This window comes from Zootoca vivipara, chromosome 12 (genome assembly GCF_963506605.1).
Source record: "Zootoca vivipara chromosome 12, rZooViv1.1, whole genome shotgun sequence".
Lineage (NCBI taxonomy): Eukaryota > Metazoa > Chordata > Lepidosauria > Squamata > Lacertidae > Zootoca > Zootoca vivipara.
This window is the reverse complement of record NC_083287.1, coordinates 11,958,851-11,981,483: the sequence shown is the minus strand read 5'-3', so window position 1 is coordinate 11,981,483 and position 22,633 is coordinate 11,958,851. Positions and strand designations below refer to the sequence as shown.

The following is a 22,633-nucleotide window of genomic DNA, read 5'->3' as shown; positions in this document are numbered from 1 at the left end:
CCAGAGCATGGGTGCAATCCTGCTCCTCTCCCATGTGTGGGCTCTATGCTTTCGGGAGCCTTGTATTCCCCCCATCCCCAAAAGGCTATATGACTTTGGCTTCAGCAATTTCAACGTCTCAGGCGTTCAATTTAAAGCCCAAAATGAAAGAAGCAATCTAAAGACTAGATTAGAAAGAGACAATCCAATCGGCAGGTGTTATTGTCCAGATGGTATCTCTGGAGTGCTAAACTGGAAGGAAAAATAGAGATAGTACAACAGTTTGCACAACATGTGCTCATTTTGAATTCAGCCACTTTTCAAATAAAAATAGAATAAAACCGTCTCCCACTTGCGATGATATAGCTGATCGCAGATGTCCTATATCACCCCTGAATTCACCACAATTTAGAAACAACTGGATGTAGATTATGCTTGTACCTATGACAATTCACAGATAGCATATATTGTAGTAAAACTGCAAAAGCAGTACAGAGGTGCCTTGGTTCTCAAACAACTTGGAACCCAAACAGTGCAAACCCGGAAGTAAGTGTTCCAGTTTGCGAACTTTTTTGGGAAGCCGAATATGCTCAGTTTTGGGTGCCACACTTCCATTTTGAGTGCCACACTTCCATTTTGAGCGTTACGCTGAGGTCTGTCTGTTTTTGCTATTTATTTTAATTTTTTGTTTTTGTGGCTTTTTTGTTTGGTTTTTGTGACTGTGTGGAACCCACTTCAGCTACTGATTGATTGATTGTGTGACTGCAGTACATTGTTTATTGCTTTCATTTTATGGATCCATGGTCTCATTAGATAGTAAAATTCCTGTTAAATTGCTGTTTAAGGGGTTGTTTTTAAAAGTCCGGAATGGATTAATCCATTTTGCATTACTTTTTATGGGAAAGCACGCCTTGGTTTTGGAATGCTTTGGTTTTGAAATGGGCTTCCAGAATTGATTAAGTTTGAGAACCAAGGTACCACTGTAACTATAAAAAAACACACCTAAAAGAGGTATTTTGCCCAAAGTGAAAAGCACTGCCTAGATCAGTCTGTGAGTTTTGCCAACCATTCAGGCATCCCCAAACTTCGGCCCTCCAGATGTTTTGGACTACAATTCCCATCTTCCCCGACCACTGGTCCTGTTAGCTAGGGATCATGGGAGTTGTAGGCCAAAACATCTGGAGGGCCGCAGTTTGGGGATGCCTGATCTAAGTCCTCAAAGGCATTTTGTACAAACACAAATCAAGGAAAAAGAAGAATTCAAGTGCCGGGACGGTGCCTTACTCTTTGCATCCCACAAGATGTCCTGCTCTGGAGGGGAAGCAAACAGGATGTAGAGTCTGACTGTATCAATTCCATACTTCTGGACCATTTCTTCAGGTTCTATACCATTGTGCTTGGATTTACTCATTTTTTCCCACATCACTTGTAGCTTCTCTTTGGTTTTCATGTGAACAGGTTCAGGACCTAAACACAGAACGACACAGAAAAAAACGACTGCTTTTGGCTCTACATGTCTAAAGAAAAACTGGTTGCTTTCAATCCCTTCTCACACAATTATAATACACAATTAGATTGCTGCAATGTGTTGTATGTGGGGCTGCCCATGAAGACAGTTCTGAAACTTCAGGTGGTACAGAATTTGGCGGCCAGGTTGCTCTCAGAGGCAGGACAGTTTGAGCATATAGTGCCAATCCTGGCCTCACAGGCACTGGCTGCCAATTAGTTTCAAGGCTCAAATCAAAATGCTGGCTTTGACCTATCCTTAAAGGCACCAGGGCTCCCTGTTTGTGGAATGGTCTCCCCTGATCCAAAGCAATTGTCTTCCAGGGACTGAGAAGAGCAACATCTTTCAAACATGTCCTTCACAAAACAACACTTTTATGTAAGTCAGGGCTTCGGATGTTAGAAGGAAGTAGCAGGGAGCAGAAGAGCAAATGAGTTTCAATTCCACTTATTACACTTCCGGTTCAATGCATGAATACCCCAAATAATTTACATCTGCTTCATCCATACGTAAAATATAGGAACACTCCAGCACAGACATTAGACCAAAATATGCAGTACTCTTTTCCAGATAAACATATAAAATGCTGTTCAGCTATCCACAATCATCTACCGGGAACATCTTGCTAGATATATGAAAGCCTTGCCTATTCCACTGACCAATACAGCATCATATATTGTTATAGTCAACTCAGTTCTAGCATCAATGTTTGCAGTCTATTTCTTCCCTTAATATGATTACAGCAAGATTTGGGAAGCTAGAGAAAGCCTTGTCCACAGAAAGATTGTGGAAATTGTTCAGAGGTTTAATGGAACCAGCTACCTATTGTTGCCAAGTTCTATGTACTCTGCCAAATAATGATCTTTCCCAAAACTGGTCATTTGATTTCCAGGATATAGCTAGAGGAATGCAATACCCATAACAGACTCACTCACCAGTAAGATCAATTTCTTCTCTCTTCAAATACTGCCCAGTTGTTGCTAGCCTGAAAGTCTGATTCTTGACAATACCTTGAACTAAGAGTTTATGAAAAGGCTCTCTGCGGACAGACAAAAATAATTCTGCTGAAAATAACAGTTGAAACATACTTTTAACATACTTTATACATGTAAGTTTTGGTGATGGAACATCAGGAGCAGAGATCTTGAGCAACCCTGAAATATGCACCCATCTCCTTCAAAAAGCTGACCTCACTCTATTTTTGTTCTCTACCTGTGTGTCAACCAGCCAAAGGGAGCTTGGCAGTTAAATGGTTTGGGACCACCTCTCCCCCCCCAAACAAACCTGCATGGACCCTCCTTTGGGTCCCCTGCCTCTGAAGGAGAGGCAGTTAGTGACTGAAGATCAAGCCTCCTTGGTGGTCGCTCCCCAAATTTGGAATATCCTCCCTATGGAAAACTGCCTGGTACCAAGCACAATGACTTTTGGGGCAAGGAGAAGCCCTTATAATTTGCCCAGTCTTTTCCATCTTCTATCTGCCTCTAACTATCAACTGTTGAAGATTATGAATGGGAGAGAGCTCTTGCCCTGCTCACGGCCTTCCCATAGGCACTTGGTTGGCCACTGTGGGAGCAGATCGCTCAGCTAGAAGCAGGGCTTTGGTCTGATCCAACAAGGCTATTCTTTTGTTTTAGTACTGTGTTTTAACCACTGTAATACTGGCTCTGTTATAAATTTGATTTTGTATTGCTGTTGCTTTAATATGTTTCAGCGTATTGCTCTTTAGAAAACTTTTGTGGCCTACTCCAAGAGTATCCCCAAGCAACTCACAACCTGTTTGTAAAGGTAAAGGGACCCCTGACCATTAGGTCCAGTCGTGACTGACTCTGGGGTTGTGGCGCTCATCTCGCGTTATTGGCCAAGGGAGCCGGAGTACAGCTTCCAGGTTATGTGGCCAGCACGACAAAACCGCTTCTGGTGAACCAGAGCAGCACACGGAAACGCCGTTTACCTTCCCGTTGGAGCGGCACCTATTTATCTACTCACACTTTGATGTGCTTTCGAACTGCTAGGTTGGCAGGAGCTGGGACCGAGCAACGGGAGCTCACCCCGTCACGGGGATTCGAACCGCCGACCTTCTGATCAGCAAGCCCTAGGCTCAGTGGTTTAACCCACAGAGCCACCCACTGTTTGTAAATACATATAAATACATGTTCTAAACGAATGAGAGAACAGATAGCTGTCGAGATGAAGAAAGGTAGGAACTGTTGCAAGGGCCTGGGGAGAGCAGCCCAAGAGCCAGATTCCCCAAAGAATCAGTCTGGCTTCTACCAGGGGACTCACACAATCATAGAAATGTAGAGTTGGAAACCCTCTTCAAAGCAGGAATCTTAAAAACCTCCAAGGAAGGGAGAGGCCACCACTTCCCGAGGGAGTCCATTCCACTTTTGAACGGCTGTCTCATAAAATTCATCCTGATGTTTCGTCGGAATCTCCTTTCTTGTAACTTTAACCCATTGGTTTGGGTCCTACCCTCCAGAGCAGGAGAAAACAAGCTTGCTTCATCTTCCACCTGACAGCACTTTAGATATTTGAAGATGACTATCATATCTCCTTCTCACTCTTCTCTTTTCCAGGCTATACATGCCCAACTCCCTCAACCGTTCCTCGTAAGGCTTGGTTTCCAGACCCTTGATCATCTTGGTTACCCTCCTCTGCACACGTTCCAGCTTCTCAATATCCTTCTTGAATTGTGCCCAGAACTGGAGACAGCATTCCAGATGTGGTCTGCTTAAGGACAGGAGCTCACCCAATGCAAAGGTTCCTCTCCACTAAAAATACGTTTATCTGAAACGGCCACACTTTACCATACATGGGAAAGGCAACTTAAGCAAAGCCCGGGGGGGGGGGAATGGACAAGTCCCCTGGTCAGAGGTAATTTTTCAGGGAACGTTTATGTTTGATGACATAGTGTTAATTCACAAATGTTCCCTTGTTGATACAAGATGAGATTTCGGCTTATGTTTGTTTGCAGGGGTAGATGCTAGCTAGAAGCACAAAATATTTTACCATGTATGGGAGTAACAAAAAAAGACAGATCCTTGTAAGTATGGGAGATCTGGGAGTGAGTGGGGAGAAACAGAAGGAAAAATGTGCCTAAGAAGAGCCCGCAAAAGTCTGGAAAGCAAGCAATGAACCCTACCTTCTACAACATCTTTCCTAAATTTATTGCCGAGTTATTCACCAACAGTAACAGCACCCTCTCATGGCCACATTTAGAAGCACAACCTAGCTGCTTTTGTAGATCACATACTGGGAAGAGCTTCCAGTTTTATTCTGAGATATTATCCATACTGCAGTGCAATGTACGATTCCGTTATTTCTTCAAGCAGTCATTACTGGACCTCTATCTATCTATTCCCCAGTTCATAGTGCTCTGCTACTCCACACTCTTCTGGCCTCAGCTTCTTCTATTGCCAAAATCACCTCAATTAAAGTAGCCTCACTGCAACAATGACTGGGGCTCAGACAAAGCGCCCCTCCTCCTGTAGGACAGGAATTGAAAAATACTCCGGGGAGGGGGAAAGGATGGACCAAAAAGTAGAGCTCATTATTTTTAAAAGAGAAACAGAAAACACCCCATTTCAGAATCAGTCACGTGATACAGACCGGGTAACATGATTGCAATAAGGAAGAAAGCGTTACAGGCGGCAACGATTTCAGGAGCGTCCAACTGACATGTGATCGCCAATGCGCAGGTCCTTTTGGACCCGGAAGAAGGCAGAACAGAGGGTGTGGAGGCATAATGGGATGAGGCATGCCTATAAGGCTCTGAGGCACATGGGGGCCAGGAACAGAACCCCTGTGCAAAATGCTCTCCGCCAGTACTTAAAATATTTTGTTACAAAACCCTTTAAAATAAATGAAAACCTGCTCTGTGGCAGTATCTGAGGATGGGTGGCAATTATAGACACTAGCTATAGCAGAGATCAGCAACCTCTGGCCCATGGGCCAGATCCGGCCCACGGAGGCCGTTTATCCGGCCCACGAGCCGCCTCACCGGTGGTCACCGAGCTGCCCGCTCCGCAAGTCCCCCGCGTGCTGCGCTAAACCGGCACAGCGCGGTGCAGGGACTCGCCAAACGGTGCCGGAAATGGCATCTGTACACCTGCAGATGCCAGAAACCATGTCTGCGCATGCCCAGACGCCGGAAATCGCTTCTGCGCAGGCACGGTTTTCAGCTTCCGGGCATGCACAGAAGTGATTTCTGGTGCCCTGGACATGGGCAGGGCAGCACTGGAAATCGCTTCTGCGCATGTCCGGCCCATGGACAATCGTCTGTGGGAACGATCCGGCCCATGGCAGGAAAACGTTGCCAACGCTTGAGCTATAGGGTCTTGGAACAGTTACGCTGAGATGCATGTATCTTTTCTCCATTCGTCCTGGAAGTGCTGCTGGGAGCTAACTGGTTTTAGTTGCCATTGTTTTGCAGGTGCTGTCTGAAGCCCTATAGAAATCTGCAAAACTAGTTTGCAATACTACTACCCTCACTTCTCAGAAAATCTACCAGGATACAAAGCCTAAAATACAATGAGAAGTGTTGTATACAAGTGACCTTGCTTCCCCTGCAAGCTTTTATTACGCTTAAGCCTGCCACTGTTCTCGCACTTACCTGTGTTTAGTCATCTTCTGATTATGGCAAAAATGGCTGAAGAATCTGGCATAGTACAAATGCATAACTGCATGCTCCTTTCCTCCAATGTACAGATCGACAGGCATCCAGTGATCTGCCAAGTCTTTGTGAAAAGGTCTAATAGAGAAAACAACCAATGCGTAATGAGAAGAAACATAGCTGACCAAGGAAAGTTAGAATGATTCCAATTAGTAAGAATCAGTACAAATGGATTTGACCGACTTACAGGAGTAAACATTTGGATGCTACCAGCAGGGGGCAACATGACTTCATTATAGTAAAACAAAATCCACCCTGAACATTCAGTGGCTATAGTTATCCAAACAACACTTCATTATAAAATCAAATCTTCATATTGCTTAGGTGCAACTGAATGACAGCAAAGGGCATCAGATAGCTCTGTTGTTGTTGTTTTAATTTAAGTTTTTGTTTATACTTTTCAAATTTATACATTTCATTAGTTTTACAATCAATTTAACATTTCAAAATTTGACTTCCTTCCCCCTCTTTCTGTGGTTTCTTAATTTTTTTTTAGTATCTTCTGCATATCCAAATTCATTTAACTTGCTCATTTAATTAACTACTGTAAATATATACTCTTGTGAAACTGCAGGTTATTACAATAATCCTGCTAATGTTTTTCATCTGTTTACAATCAGATAGCTCTGTTGGGGTTATTCAGGTTTGCATATCTGACTAATAAGGGAGGTTCATAGTCAGTGAGTTCATGTAGGAATACCTTTATGTGCTTAAAACTACAAAGCTGTTGTAACGTAAAAGTTCTATTCTGAACGAAACAAACACAACAGTAGAAGTGTGATAAACCCTCTAAACAGGTTAACTCTAAACATTCCTGCTCTTAACATTCCTGCATGTGTACAGTGAGACAGCTATGACTCTAAAAGCCATCCAAAAAACAAGGCGTTGATTTTTAAATGGATAGTGTAATTTGAAAGTTTTAGGGCTGCACACGCACCAACTCCAATCTGAAACATGCTGAAATGAATCTATGGAGGGAGCCAATCTTTAACTAGGATTGCTTTGATCTGTCATTTTGATTCAAAATGGTGCCTAGTGTCCAAACATAGACAACGTTTGGTGATGATACCTCAAGAGGCAGCTGAACCTATGGCAAAAAAACAGGCAAAGCCATATTTCGGTTGAGCATCTTAATTCAAAATGGTGGCCAGTGTCCCAGCATTGAAGAAAAATGCTGCCCCACCTTGGGAACCCTCAAGCCAAATTTGGCAACCATAACTTGAGAGACATTCCAAACCTATGAACAGACAGACAGACAGACAGAAAGAAAGAAGGACAGGCAGAAAAACCACTTGCAGAAATATACAGATGATGAGCTCTTTAGATCCTGGGAGGTTTTGACAATAAGGTGGTTTCAAATATATTGCATGTCAGAGGACTGCACCATGTCAGAAGATGAGCTAAGGGATGCACTTTAAAAACAACCAACAGGCTAACTCCTTTGTATACTGGGAAAAGGGCACCACTTGCAGAACAACAACAGACCCCTCACAGGAATCATCTGTGAGCATAATTTAAGGATTATCTACAGGAGAGCCTTGCCACTCCTTCCAAATTGAGCTATGAATAACAGGACCAGTTTATAAGATTACATACCAGCCTGCTTGAATGAATGCTGCCTAAGTTACTTACCTCTCAGAATTATGAGGATCAGTGTACCTTAAGTAATACCAAGCTGAATCAACAAATGTATCCATGGTGTCCGTTTCCCTTTTTGCAGGCTGCTTGCACCTGAGGAACACAAATTATAACTATTAGGGTTCTGCAGAGATAGAAGGGAACCATCTGGGGAGCTTTGTTTGCACATATTTTTTTATGATGCCCCTTATGAGACTGAAGCCGCATTAACAGCCAATTTACGAACTACAGATCTGTAATGCTCACTTGTTGTATAAGCCAAGCTTCTAACTGGGCGTGCGAAGTCAGAGCTCACAGATCTCAGCAGAGGCAAGATCTATAAGTCTCTGCTTTTCAAATCATATCAGAAGTGAGAAATCAGAAATGTGAATAAGCCAGGAATACCTTCTCTCTCTCTCTCTCTCTCTCTCTCTCTAAATTCTTACATCTGATGAAATGAACTTAAAACTGGAAAAATGAAAAACCGAGGGAATCCAAAATGGGTAGATTCATTCATTCCTACTGTGAAATCCAGCAAACCCCAGTTAATCTGAATGGATAGGAATCCAAATTGGTCCTAAAGCCTTACAACTTGCATGAATGAGTCATAAATGAACCTTTCAAGAGTCAATTCAGTGATCTCTTATTCTTTCAAACTACTGTCAACCCTCCAGATTTCCCAAGCACCAAGGTACTTTATACCTTTTTACCAGCATTACACTGTAGGGTCCCTGAAAACTCAAAAAGAATAGCAGAAATCTATTCCTCTGAGAATGGGCACATGGATGGATACTTGCTCCCAGCTGAGTGTTCACTGAAGCCTTTTACAACAGTAAAATGTGGAACGTAAATGCTATTACTCAAGATTTGCTATCATTTTATAAGGATATAAACTTGTGTGTAAATTTACAATGCACCGATAATTAGTTTGGATCCGGATGAAGTATTTTATGTCTCACCAACAAACTTAGTCTGGTTCAAGCTCATTCAAAATAGTGAGCAGATGGCTCTCTTTTTCCTTTACGCCCCAGGTTATGTTTAGCCTGGTAAACTGGAGATAGGATAGACATATTCAAAAAACTAAAGGGCTGTCACATGGAGCAAGCTTGTTTTCTCCTGCTTTGGAGGGTAGGACCCAAATTAATGGCTTCCAAGAAAGGAGATTCCAACTAAACTTCCAACTAAACTGTCGGACGTTCAGCTTCCAAAAATAGTTCGCAAACTGGAACAGTCACTTCCGGGTTTGTGACGTTCGGGAGCCAAAACGTTCAGGAACTAAGCTGTTCGACTTCCAAGGTACAACTGTACTTCTGGCTCCCTTCTGAAGTGAGGCATTTATTAAGATGAATTTCTTGGCTGAGATTTGCCTGAGCATAGTTCTTTACATTAAATGCCTTTTGCAACAGCAACAAAATGGAACGAGTCTTTCTGAGTCATAGCACTGAGGTACCACACTACCAAAAATAATCTATTCACTAGCTCTTGAATCTCCAGAGAAAGTGACAGGTTTACTGCTTCTGTATTCTGAAGTGTGAATAACTTGAGATCATTTAACGGCTCCAATGAGTCAGCCTAACAATACAGAATTCATCATGTGTCAACTCTGCTGAGAGCAATGTTCCATTATACACATGATGAGGAAACAGTCTCTCAAGGATACGGGTAAATTCTGATCCTTTCCACCAAGCATTAGCCATCCACCAGACCCTGGAGAATACAGATCTAGTTTCCCTAATGAAAATATAATTCTCTAAATCTGAATTAGATTCTGTTGAACCAAGCAAACAAAAGGCTTAAATCTGGCCTGCATAAAACTCCTTTCTAATACAAATAGCTGCCTAACATAAACAAGTTCAGATCTGAACCAAAAGCAGTGGTCCTAGGTGACTTTAAACTTTACCATTTTCCAGTGCAGAGATAATATTTTGGTACACAAAGCAGCAGATTCCTGATCCCTTTATCTGCAGCAAATTAAAACAAATGACCCCCCCCCCCTTTTGCCCTTGCACTTAAAAGAAGAAATATATATGAAGCAGCCCTGGCACCAGACTCATGCAAGAGAAGAAAACTAAGATCTCCCCATTTCCCAAGGAAAAGCAGCCCACAGAGCTAGCCTTAACTCCGTTTCCAATAGTAATACAGCTAACCTTGCTATAAAGAGGAAGACAATGCCTTCGTTCCAAAGAAAAACCCTGTTCCTCTAATGACTGAGCCTAGCAGTAGGAAGAAACAGACACACAGACCTTTAGAGTTAAGCTCTTTCTCCTGCATAAAAAGATCTGGTGCATAGGAAAGAACCTGAGGCTGCTCTCCACTTTCACAGAAGGCAATCACAAAGGTACACTGGGATGAGATAGTCAGATCTGTAGGACACTAAGCTTTAGTTTTCTGTCCTCTTTTTTAAAAAAAAGAAAACCAGGAGCCATAGCATCGACCAAATGTTTAACAACAACAATAATAATAATAATGATGATAATGATGAAACAAAATTTACTCCTCTTTCAGCCAAATTACTGACTAGAAGCTGTAAAGAAAACGTGCAGTATTGTGCACTCACCTCGGACACAAGCAGTTTACCCAGTGTGAAGCAGAAGCCAAAAGTGAGCCGCCCTTTCCTGTAAAGGATGCGACACTGGGCAATTCCACAGGTAAGTCTTCGTAAGGGACAGGAACAGGACCACAACTCTGGCAGTGAATGATTGGAATAGGCGTCCCCCAATAACGCTGCCGCGAGATCAGCCAATCTTTCAATTTACTGCTTGTTAAGTGTCCTCCTACTCCTTTATTTTTGGCTTGTTGAGTGATGGCATTTAACGCTTGTTGTCTACTCATACCTGTGAACTGAGAACGACAGATGTTGATGTATTCCAATATTCTCACTGCAACGGTAGTCACAGTAATGTTCCTAGGTACAGTATATATCCCACCACCATAGTCAAGAGAATGGAATTCTATCCAAAGTCCTAATAGTCTCCCAAATTTTCTCCATTTTCATCTTCTGTTCAAGCCTCTCAGTTCCCAGCAGTCTAATGATCAGGCCACTACTGGCAGCTGCTCTCTTGGATTTGGGCATGGTGGTCTGGTGTGCATTTCCAGATGAGTTTCCTGGAACAATTATTTTAATCTCCTAGAGCAGGGATGTCCAACTCTCAAGAGACTGCGATCTACTCCCACTATAAAAAAAAACAACTGGCAGTGATCTACTGTTGAGCTTTTGCGGGGTGGGGGTGGGGTGGGTGATCAACCAGGATCAACCAGGGATGCACAGCGATCGACTGACAGATCACGATCAACCGGTTGGACATGACTGCCCTAGAGCAATTTGTTTCTGGTCTTACACTAAACAGGTTTAAAAATAAAAGTAAGTCTCTGTTGGGTGGGTGGCTGAGCAGCGATAGTATGAAGCTGTATCGCTTTGCAACTTAAGAGTTTGTTTTAAACATGTTTGTACATAATAAGAAACCTGGACTTCAGAAAAGTATTTTAGGATGCATATGGCAGAAGTCCTGGTTCCAGCTATGCAGCAGGAGAAACCAAGGCTTTGCTCGGGCTCATTCTAGCTCATACGTGTAGTGCTAAAGCAGAGTTTAGTATTTTCATACTGATCACTATCTTCTATTAGTACATATCAGATGACTACGATAAAAGCCAGCAGTGGAGACTGCCAGCACTGGCTCAGTTCTTTCTCTGGTGCCAACTATATGAAGCAGAATCCATGCAGTGCCAGAACCTATGTTCCTACACCTAGAAGGGTTTGGAAGCGCATTAGCCTGAAGCATTTAAACCAAACCACGTATGTCTGCATCTACCGTATTTTTCGCTCCATAAGTCACACCTGACCATAAGACGCACCTAGTTTTTAGAGCAGGAAAGCAAGAAAATTTTATTTGAATCACACCCTCCTCAAATACCAGCACAAATTCTTACCTGAATAACAGCAGCTTGTATATACTGTATCCCAAGGGAATACATTTTTTTGCATACCTTCAACTGTACATAGATATACATGTCATTTTTCAATGCTATACATGTCATGTTCAATGCTATGTAAGTCACTTACATTTATAATCATATTGTACTACTTTGGCTATGTGTTTAATAAAATATTGAATTCTTGCATTGCAAAAAAATGAAGATTATGGTGAAAAGTGAAAAACATGAATTGCAAAAAAACTAGAGCTTACAGAACAAAACCGACTTCAGATATGAAATCAGCATTGAAAGAACATATAAGAACAGTTGAAAAAACTCATGCAACATAAAATGGGAAAAGTAAATAAATAAATAAAACCGCCCCATAAGACGCATTCGCGCCATAAGACGCACAGACATCTCCCCTTACTTTTTAGGAGGAAAAAAGGTGTTTCTTATAGAGCGGAAAATACGGTATATGAATTTCACACTTTCATTTTCTGTTACACACATTTTAAAAATTGCCTGACATGTAAAAATCAAATATCTGGTTACATGTTTGTGTGTGAGTTTTAAAGTTGTCATTCGTTCCCATGGAGGAGTGGGGATGAGAGAAAGCAGAAACACAGGAGTGCACTAACCTCTCCGGAGTTGATCAGTCTCTCTGAACCATCCGGCAGTGTTTCAATTACTTCTTCAAACAACAGACCCAAATTCTTAGCAACTTCAGCATCATCTGGTTTAATGCAAGGGATTCCTTGGAAGGGAGAATAAAATGAAAGTGTTTCTTAAACAGATTTCAAATAAGACTCACACCTTTGGGGTTTTAAAATGAAAATGCAATCAAATAGCTTTCTGATTCAGAGTTCAGGCAGCATTGCTAACTACCATATTTTTCCATGTATAAGACTAGGTTTTTTCCCTAAAAGATAATGTGAAAAATTAGGGGGTGTCTTATACACGGATAGTGCCAAGGGTGGACTGGCGATTGGTTGTTGCCGCAAAAATAGGGGGCAGTCTTATACATGGGGGCATCTTATAGACTGAAAAATATGGTATATACTTCTTGCATATACTTTCAGCCTCTTCAACCCATGTTTCTCTATCCCTTTCAGCCTACAAATCAACCTTCCAAATCAAAATGTATCTAAACTGACTCCCAATTCCTCTTCCATTAAAACAATACTCTCTGCATTCAACTCTATAGCCCTTGGCCGATTCAATTCAACACATATTGATAAGATGAATTTGTCATTGACATCTTGGCTCTATATATTCCAAGATGCAACCTCTCTTTTCTCATCCTGGTTTTCATATTAGCCAGCACTGGAACTATAAATTCCTGCTGCAAAATCAATCTCAATGCGTTCATTTGCAAGTTTTCCTCTTGCTGCAAAGCAAAGGCTAGATCTAAAGAAGCATGGTGACATTACTTCTGAGAGATGAAGAAAGGTGGGTTAGATGCATCTTTCTGACAGAGAAGCTCTCCGTGCTGCATGGCAAATACGCTTTGGAAAATGAGGGGAGCTTCAAAGACATTTGTGAAACTGCAGGGGGTGGTGAGGTGTTTTTAAAAATGAAATAAAATCCAAAACCCACACCTCGTAGGGCAAAATACTTCTGTAAGTTATTGGATCTCAATAATCAAAATCAGAATTAATGCTGATGTTTGGATACTGATTACTTTAATTCTATTACTTTCCATTTTGAATATAACATTTTAATTCAAGGGGAGCTTGTGGCCATCCATAGGTGGTGGCGGGGGTTTCTTACTGTCATTAGCCTTGGACATTGCGGCGAAAGGTCAAGGATGATATGAACTGCAGTCCAGAAACATCTGGATTATCACAGGTTTCCCCACCCCTATTTTAACTGATGGCTCAAAGCTTCAAATTACATTCTTGTGTATGTCAAAAGTTGGAAAACAACAATAAATAGAGGGGAAAGGTTAACAAGTTTAGAAGGCTGTTGTTTAAAAATGGAAAAGCATTGTTTTACCATTTCACTGAAAAGAAATCAACTTTGAAGTTTATGAAATGAACTCAGACACATACCAAGCTAATCTTCTATACAGGACACCAATTATAACAGGTGGCCGGCATACACTATAAATCAGTGTTTCCCAAACTTGGGTCTCCAATTGCTGTTGGACTACAACTCCCATGATCCCTAGTCAGCAGGACCAGTAGTCAGGGATGATGGGAACTGTAGTCCAAAAAAACAACTGAAGGCCCAAGTTTGGGTAATATTGCTCTAAATGATATAAAAACATGTGTCTCAAGTACTTTGGGTTGCCCAACTGAAAGCTGGAGAACAGCCAGAACAACAGCCTTGCTCAATCAGACCACAGGCTCCTCTAGTCTAGCATCTCATTTCCCACAGTGGCCAACTAGATTCTGCTGGGAAGCCCACCAGCAAGACATGAGCACAACAGCAACCCAAAGTGCTAGAGACACATGTTTTTGTACCATTTAGAGCAATATTACCCAAACTTGGGCCTCCAGCAGGCGACTTTTAGGGGCATGCAGAAACTCATTTCCCCCATGATAGCCTTATCTCCCATTGGTCTAATCCCTGTTAAAGGCATCCAAGTTGGTGACTATCACTACATCTTGTGGTAGCTGCAAACCTTCAAATCAGGAGCAGAGAAACAGGCAAAAGCAGCTGCGTGGAAAATTTAAAGCAGATGACTGTTTACCAGCTTTGAATCTGGCAACCCTAGCAGTGCTTAGTACATCAACCTTTATTTTCCCTTCCATGGATGCTTCTAGAACCCAGAAACAACCACTTTTACAGTTTCAGCTGAGCAAGCCTTATGTTTTCAGTATGTTTCCTGTACTCACCTATTTTAGTATCGACAGAGCCTTCAAACTCAGATTTTGCGGAAATGACTACAGGAATCTCTTGACTGGTGAGCAGGTTCAGAGCTGTCACTGAAGTAAGAGACTCTACAAAAAAAGAGATCATAATAATAGGAACATTGTGCCAAGAGTGTTCACTTACTGCTAAGAGAGCCTGCTGCTCTCTTGTGTTACTGAAAACCTAATGAAGCAGCCCTTGAAGATCCGGTGTCAGCCTGCTTGAATCAATAGCAGTAATTCTGAATTTAATTAGTTTCTGATGGAAACAAAGCTTCTTGCACTTTTGAAAGATTTCTCTCACAATTTGAACCTCACGCTTCAATTATCCCACCCCCTGAAAAAATAATTACCGTTCTCCAAGGACACATGAAATATTTGTGCAAGGAAATGAATATGTAAATAAAAGCAAAAACCAAAAAACCCATAATGGGCAGCATATATTTTGTCTTTATACTGGAAAGCTTTCCCTTTTATGCCATTTTTGAAAGATTGTCTCTTTTCGTCTTGCAGAATTGTTTGCCATTCTTTGGTTTTAAGAGATCACTAGTTGGTATTTGCAATATCTCTCTCAGGGAAATGCAATCCTGTGGTCTCTCACTAGATGCTGCCATTTTATGCCCTTTTTACTTGTACTGTAAGTGATAAAAGGGTACTGTACAATGCTCTATTCCAGCCAACAGGAGTGTGATGGCCATCTCCCAGTCTCCCTGGATCCAGTTGCCCTCTTGGGGTGGGGTGTACCCCTCTCCAAGCACAATTCAAAGTGTTGGTGCTGTCCTTAAAGCCCTCAACAGCCTTGGCTCAGTATACCTGAAGGAGCGTCTCCACCCTCATCGTTTAGCCCAGACACTCAGGGCCAGCTCCGAGGGCCTTCTGGTGGTTCCCTCCCTGCGAGAAGTGAAGTTACAGGGAACCAGGCAGAGGGCCTTCTTGGTACTGGGGCCTGCCCTGTGGAACATCCTCCCATCAGATGTCAAGGAAATAAACGACTATCTGACTTTTAGAAGACATCTGAAGGCAGCCCTGTTTAGGGAAGTTTTTAATGTTTGATGTTTTATCGTGATTTTAATATTCTGTTGGGAGCCACCCAGAGTGGCTGAGGAGGCCTGGCCAGATGGGTGGGGTAGAAGTAATAAATTATTAATTATTATTATTATTATTATTAATTACTGAACCCACCCTTCCCTTTAATATATTGCTGCCAAGAGATAAAAGTGGACAAAAAAATACTCAGAAGATTCCCTTGTTCATCAATTACTACTGATCATGTTGTTTAGACAAGCATGCACTCTAATATTTATTATTCCTATATTTTTTTCTATTTCCTAATAGAGAGGAAGGTTGCAGCTCCTCTCAGCCAAGGCCCAAGAACCACAATACGATAGCCAAAGTTGAATTTAGTCCAGCATCCCATTTCCCAACAGGGACCAGCCAGATGCTTCAGCGAACCCCACAACAGGGCACCACGGCAACAGTCTTGGCTCCCCAGCAAGTGGTATTTGGTGGTATACTGCCTCTGCACACGGAGGCTCTATTTTGCCAACAGCTGCCAATAAATTTCTCTTTCATGAACGTCTGCAAAGAAATCTAAGCCAATAGTCAGCATCCTGTGACAGTGGATTAATTATGGGTTAAAAAGTGCTTCCTTTCCTGTGTCCCCTAGCTATTCCTAATCAAGTTCACTGCATGGTCCAAAGTTCTAATATTATCAAAGGCTGAAGAAGACTGTGCCCATCCTCCTTCCTCTTTCTCCAATAATGTATAATTTTATACACTTTTAATATATTTTCTCTTAGCAAGTCTTTAAATGGGGGGACAAAAACCTCACAGAGCTGGTGATCCAGCCCCCTAACTGTTCTGGCTGCTTACTCTTCATCTTTTCTAGCCTTATAACATACTTTTCACGATGGGGTAACTGCAAGTGTGCACAGCATTTCAAATGCAGGGGCACCAATAATTCACACAAAGGCGTTATTATACTAGCCATCTTCTTTTCAAACATTATATTTGCATTTTGCATTTTTCGCTGCTGCCTCGCACTGCCTCTCATTGTACACTGTAGGGTGCTGCAAGTCTGAAGTCAGGGATTCTTGGTACTCAGACCTTACACTATGTGCCAATTTGCCAAAGGGGGCAAAAAGCCGCTAGCATGGTATCTGCTGCACTTGGGCACCATCGAAGGAGCTACGTTCTTCAACAAATAAAACCTCAAACGGAGACTCCAGCATACAATTCCTGCAATAGAATTTGTCAAGAAATGTGATTCAATTGAATTCAGACAATGGTCTCCACTCCCGTCGCAAGTGTTAATTAACAGAGCAAAACTAGGATGACTGTGTGGCTGTTTTGCTCCTGTTGTGAATGGTCATTATGCTCCGTTTATATATATTTCAGCTTTATACTGAATTGGCCCAGAACTGTATGCTGCATGTCATTTGATTTTGCTGTTTGCAAAGCTTTTCTCATGCATGCATGAGTGTGTGTGCATGTTTGCGCAAACTAATACACACAGACACACACACGCAAACCAAAATATACAAATGCTGAACTGGACTCTACAGGGAAAAAAAACCTTACACCGCAGCAATTTCTTAATATTCAAGGTGTCACAATACTTTGTTGTTTTCCTGGAAGGAAATTATGTAGTTTGCTGGTTCAGCAGTTTTCAGTTGCCTCAAGATACTAATCCAGGCACCCCCAAACTGCGGCCCTCCAGATGTTTTGGCCTACAACTCCCATGATCCCTAGCTAACAGGACCAGTGGTCAGGGATGATGGGAATTGTAGTCCAAAACATCTGGAGGGCTGAAGTTTGGGGATGCCTATACTAATCCAATAAGGGCCTTTGATTCTAGTCTGGTTTCTCAGTTGAAGCAACTTGTCTTTACAGAGAAGATCAGGCTGCTGCCATATGTTTAAAAGGCAAGCTGCAACGTTTAAAAAATATTACATGTGAATTGGCTTGTTTTGCGCAAGCTTGACCATGACAAGCAACTGCCTAGTCTTAGTAAATCAAGCACTACCAGAAGAAAGAAAGAAAAGAATGAATGAATGAAAGATTCACCTTTTCCTGGGACAAGCTCCTTCAGGAAGATTTCCTTTAAACAGCTATTTCCATGTAACAGTCTATGATTAGGCAAGATATGTAAATGGGATGCACCATATATGGCTTCAGGTGCACATGCATAGGCTGATATCACCTCTCCTGTAGGATTATTATTAGTCTGACAAAAGACAAGAGAAAGGGTTACTGCAATTTCTTCCAGAGCAACACGCACAATTTTCACTTGCAGGCCCCAACTTGCATTTATGAATTCTACAGATATTTTTCAGAATCAGTTCCAAAGGCCACAGTCCACATCTGAGAATACAATGGGGAATTCGGTCACACAGCCAATCCAGCCATGTCTCTACATGCCCCACGCCAATGTCACTTACAGTATCAGCGGTGTGTGTTCTGAGCAAAACAGCCTTGCAGACTAAAAGACCCCCTAGCCTTCATTTGCACCCACACCCCACATGTAATTGCTAACATTTCTAGTTTTACTCCTAACAGTTTTCAGTCTCCTGCAGATTATGGCACGAATATCTCATCACCAAGAAGGGACCTCCTCACCTTTAGCATGAACTCAAAATAGCATCCAACACATTCTCCTAACCAATGAGCTTGCATTTCCTTTATTCCATACCACTTGGGGAGATCTGACAAACCATCGAGCAAAGCCTGCAACAAAAAACAGAGAAAATGCCAGGCATTCAAACGTGGGGGGAAGAGGTTTGCCCCATCCTGACTCTGCTTCTTCCTCCCATACATCCTCCACCTGACAGGAAGGAATATTCCCCCACTCCTTTTTTTTAAAGGGAGATTTGCTTTGTTTCCCCTGACTTATGACACCAAGAATTTGCATGGAGGACATGGTATGCTATAAAGCAATCTGTGGTCCTAGGGTCTCATATGGCCCTCAGCCTAATTTCAAAAGCCGCCTGCAAACAATCAGTTCAGACCTGTGGTAGAAGTGATCTGTCTCTCCTGTAGTAGCCTACAGGGTGAGGAGAAAGAGGGAGAGACGATAAGAGGGTGGTAGGAAAAAAAGGGGTCCATGTATTTTTTTTGTTCTGGCTCCACCCACAGTCAACATGTGACCTCTGACAGATTATCTACGAAGGGATGTGACCCTCAAGAGAAAAAAAAGGTTGGCAACCCCTGGTTCTTCTCTATAGATGGCATTCCTACGTTTGAAGAGACGAAGTGCTTGCTCAAAAAAGCCTCCTGCTTTGTGCAGTTTTTAAAAAGGCAAAGCAGTTCAAACTCAAGCCTGTTGAATAAAAATACAAAGCCAAGGATCGGGTAAATGAGTTGAGTCATATAGCCTTCAGTGAAACCAATGAAATAACGCAGAAATGTCCTGGGTCGCTCAAATGCAGGACATTTTCAGTGAGAAACTGCATGAATACAGTCAGCAATACAAAAGAATAATAATTCCAGACACATCATATATTCATAGCTGCCAAGTTATCCCTTTTTTTAAGGGAAATTCCCTTATGCTGAATAGGCTTCCTCATGAGAAAAGGGAAAACTTGGCAGCTATGCATATATTTAAAGCGCACCCAACCCCCTAACCCCCAATATTCATGGGAACTGCAATTTGTTAAGGGTGATGGGATTTATTGCTCTGTGGTGTGAACTGCAGTTCCCATTATTCCTTGGGGGTACAGGTGCACATGCTTTAAATGTACTGTGTACACAAAGGTGCAAGGAATTTGAATAATGTCCTGATGTTGTTGTTTAGTTGTGTCCGGCTCTTCGTGACCCCATGGACCATAGCACGCCAGGCACTCCTGTCTTGCACTGCCTCCCACAGTTTGGTCAAACTCATGTTCGTAGCTTCGAGAACACTGTCCAACCATCTCGTCCTCTGTCGTCCCCTTCTCCTAGTGCCCTCAATCTTTCCCAACATCAGGGTCTTTTCCAGTGAGTCTTCTCTTCTCATGAGGTGACCAAAGTATTGGAGCCTCAGCTTCACGACCTGTCCTTCCAGTGAGCACTCAGGGTTGATTTCCTTCAGAATGGATAGGTTTGATCTTCTTGCAGTCCATGGGACTCTCAAGAGTCTCCTCCAGCACCATAATTCAAAAGCATCAATTCTTCGGCGATCAGCCTTCTTTATGGTCCAGCTCTCACTTCTCACTGATGTCCTGATACTATTCAGCATTAAACACATGATGAAAGAAGCAAAAGAAGAACAAAAGATATGGTCCAATACTTTTTGGTGCCTGAGGCAGCTTCCATGTAGCCCCTATGGGCACCAATTCCCATAACCCACGGCCACTGGCCACAATGGCTGGGCTTGATGGGAGCTGTACACCAATGACAGCTGTAAGGCTATCATTGCCCTATAGCATTAAAAAAAACCCTCAAAAATAGACAATTGGCTGCTCTTTAATGGTAGCACCAAACTGGCCACTAAAGTCAGTCTGCACCTGGTTAACCGCTGGGGGTAAATTTAATGGAATGGGCATGCAATCTAATCTTGTGGAAAGAAAAGAAGCAGAAATTGTACTTCGTGAGAGCTTAGTAAGCCCACACAAATCACTAAATAAAATTCTAGCTAAATGACAGGAGCAGAGATTCAATAAGAAATAAGGATGTAGCTAAAGGTTACAATGTAATTTAGCACACATTAAGGCCAAATCAACAGTAAGAAGCACTCACATAATCTACCAAGAGAGCATAGGAAACAGCAAGTCATTATTTGTTCTCAGAAATGAAAACAATGAATGTCAGAGCAATCCACACCACTGGGCAGGGGTATGTAAAAGCAGAAGAAGCCATAGTCAACACCAAGATTTTATGTGAAAAAGAAGGCAGAACACTGCACAGACTACTCTGAGACTAAGAGTGACCCATTCATTAAAAAGACAAGCCACGTTTTAAAATGGTGCTTCAAAATGTTAATGGGTTCACAAGTTAGCTTAAAACATGCAGATTTTTAATTTTTTTTAAGGAAAGAGATGAATTTATTTTGCTCTGGGAACAGATTTCATCACTAGCTGCTGCAGTGCCAAACTGTAATCAGACAGAATATAGAAATAACATGATGGTCCGTTTTCAAAATATACATTATACACAATGAAAATGTATTTGCCACATTAATGGTCCTGGTCCCAAAAAAGCATGTTTGTTGGCCTGGTAACAATCAGTGTGTCCATATACTACTTCCTTGCCATTTCCACTGTCTCCTGTCCTCATGTGCCCAAGCTCTGGGAAAGTTTGCCTGGCTTCTTAAACCACAGTTTCCCAAGACATAAAAGCCAGGAAATTTGGGTTTCATGGATCCCTTATGAGTCAGACAATTACACCAGAATCCTGGTTTTGAGGGAGACCTTAAACCACAGTTCAGAAGCCACAGAAAACTGTGGCTTAAGACATCAAGATAGTAAGACCAAAGCTTAGGATGAGTGAAGGGGGGAAGGAGTGTACAGGCACATTACTGGGTGGTTACTGGACTGATAGTTCATGATTCACAAGACTGGGATCGTTTTCTCTGAACTCGGCCACAGAAAAAAATACCCAAAATTTAGAATGGCTGGAACTAGATAGCAAACCAATACTCCTATCTCACGGAAGGATAACAAGGAAGCAGCAGTAGTGAAGAAGGCACTGAGTTGAGGTTAACAAAATGCAGGTCAAAAAATGAGCTTGCGTTTAGCAAGATAGCACTGAGATGATGCCTCTTCTTAGAATAAAAAAAGTTCTAGAAATGAGCATTCTGAGGCCAAAGTAGATAGTATGGCTACAAATGTATCCAACAATAAAAGCAACAATCTTACAGATTCAAATGTAAATATGCTAAGCAAATCAGGAAACGGAAACAGTAACTTATAACAGAAAAATAAAGCAAAAACATTTAAATCTTCATGTACTGTACAAAACAATTTAAAAGTTGGGGATTTTTTTTTTGCCAACTTTTCAGATCTGACAGGCCATATTTACATTAACAGTGGAGAAACAAAAATTGCATTTACAACTGAGCGTTACAAAAAGAGGCAGCAGTAGAACAGCCCATGATTAAATTTATGAAGATGAGCATCCATTAAAGAGAATCCAGAAACACAAGAGGAAATTTTGATATTGTTTGGAAGTGGCAGTCAACAGCACCAGTTGCTAAGATACAGAGAGATGAGGGAATTATAGAGCTGGGCAAACCTAGCAAAAGGATGACCTAGATTGAAAACAGATATGAGATGTTGCAAAGAGAAAAGATTTGCGTCCAGAAGTGAATATCTCAAATTCTATTCAGGATCTTTGCATTATGAGAGCCTACATAAACAATATGAGCAGCAGAAGTCTATGGAAGAGAAAAACGTATCATTTATCAGAGAGATGAATACCAAAGATCCCCTTTCCTTAAGGTTGAAAAAAAGTGTTTTATCATAGTTAAAAACCCTGCTCTGCAAATAAGAATTTTAACACAATCATGGCATTATATATACAGCCTTAAAGCTTAACAGTAATCACATTAAATCAATTTCTTATGTCAACTGAAAAACTAATTAATACAAGGCGAGCATCAGAAAAACGACTACTCCAAACGCCATACCGTATCTAACACAAATATTGCTTTCTAAGACAGTAATGAAGTGAAGCTATCTGATAGCATAGAAAATTATTTTCTATCACCTTTTGTATCACAGTCTGCAGCCTGACCTACAACCTGTAGCACATGGTCTATGAAAGAGCTATGAGTCCGACTTTAACTGTGAGAGAAGAGGTGAACTATAGGTTTCATTCCACAAGATGGGGCTACCATATCATGGAGACAGTTAACTGATGAACAGCTGAATTTAAATAGATGTATACCACAATCCCACCCAAGATTACTGTGAAATAAAGTTCTATTTATTTCAGCAAACTTATTTCACCAATCTTTGACTTAGCAAGACTGTAGCACCAATTCCTCACTCCTAGACAGGCTCCTGGAGAGGAACTCACAGTCACTTTGCTCCACTCTAGTCATTTTTTCTCTTTAGTGTGTTGCCTGCAGCAGCACTTAGGATTAAGGCCTCTCCTTACCAAGGACACATC

The 22,633-nt window shown here is 41.8% G+C and overlaps 1 protein-coding gene across 4 annotated transcripts in view; it reads right to left on the bottom strand.

Annotated features, from left to right (window-relative positions):
• The window catches only part of LARS2 (leucyl-tRNA synthetase 2, mitochondrial), a 59,855-nt gene that overhangs the window by 19,586 nt on the left and 17,636 nt on the right, over nucleotides 1-22,633 (bottom strand). For all 4 annotated transcript variants that reach the window (XM_035129425.2, XM_035129423.2, XM_035129424.2 and 1 more), the window contains 9 exons: nucleotides 18,164-18,271; nucleotides 17,612-17,771; nucleotides 14,531-14,635; nucleotides 12,329-12,444; nucleotides 10,333-10,616; nucleotides 7,791-7,889; nucleotides 6,099-6,236; nucleotides 2,422-2,525; nucleotides 1,264-1,446 (listed from right to left, as the gene is read on the bottom strand). In XM_035129425.2, coding sequence (XP_034985316.1) covers nucleotides 1,264-1,446; nucleotides 2,422-2,525; nucleotides 6,099-6,236; nucleotides 7,791-7,889; nucleotides 10,333-10,616; nucleotides 12,329-12,444; nucleotides 14,531-14,635; nucleotides 17,612-17,771; nucleotides 18,164-18,271 — 1,297 coding nt within the window. The remainder of the gene's footprint in view (nucleotides 1-1,263; nucleotides 1,447-2,421; nucleotides 2,526-6,098; nucleotides 6,237-7,790; nucleotides 7,890-10,332; nucleotides 10,617-12,328; nucleotides 12,445-14,530; nucleotides 14,636-17,611; nucleotides 17,772-18,163; nucleotides 18,272-22,633) is intronic.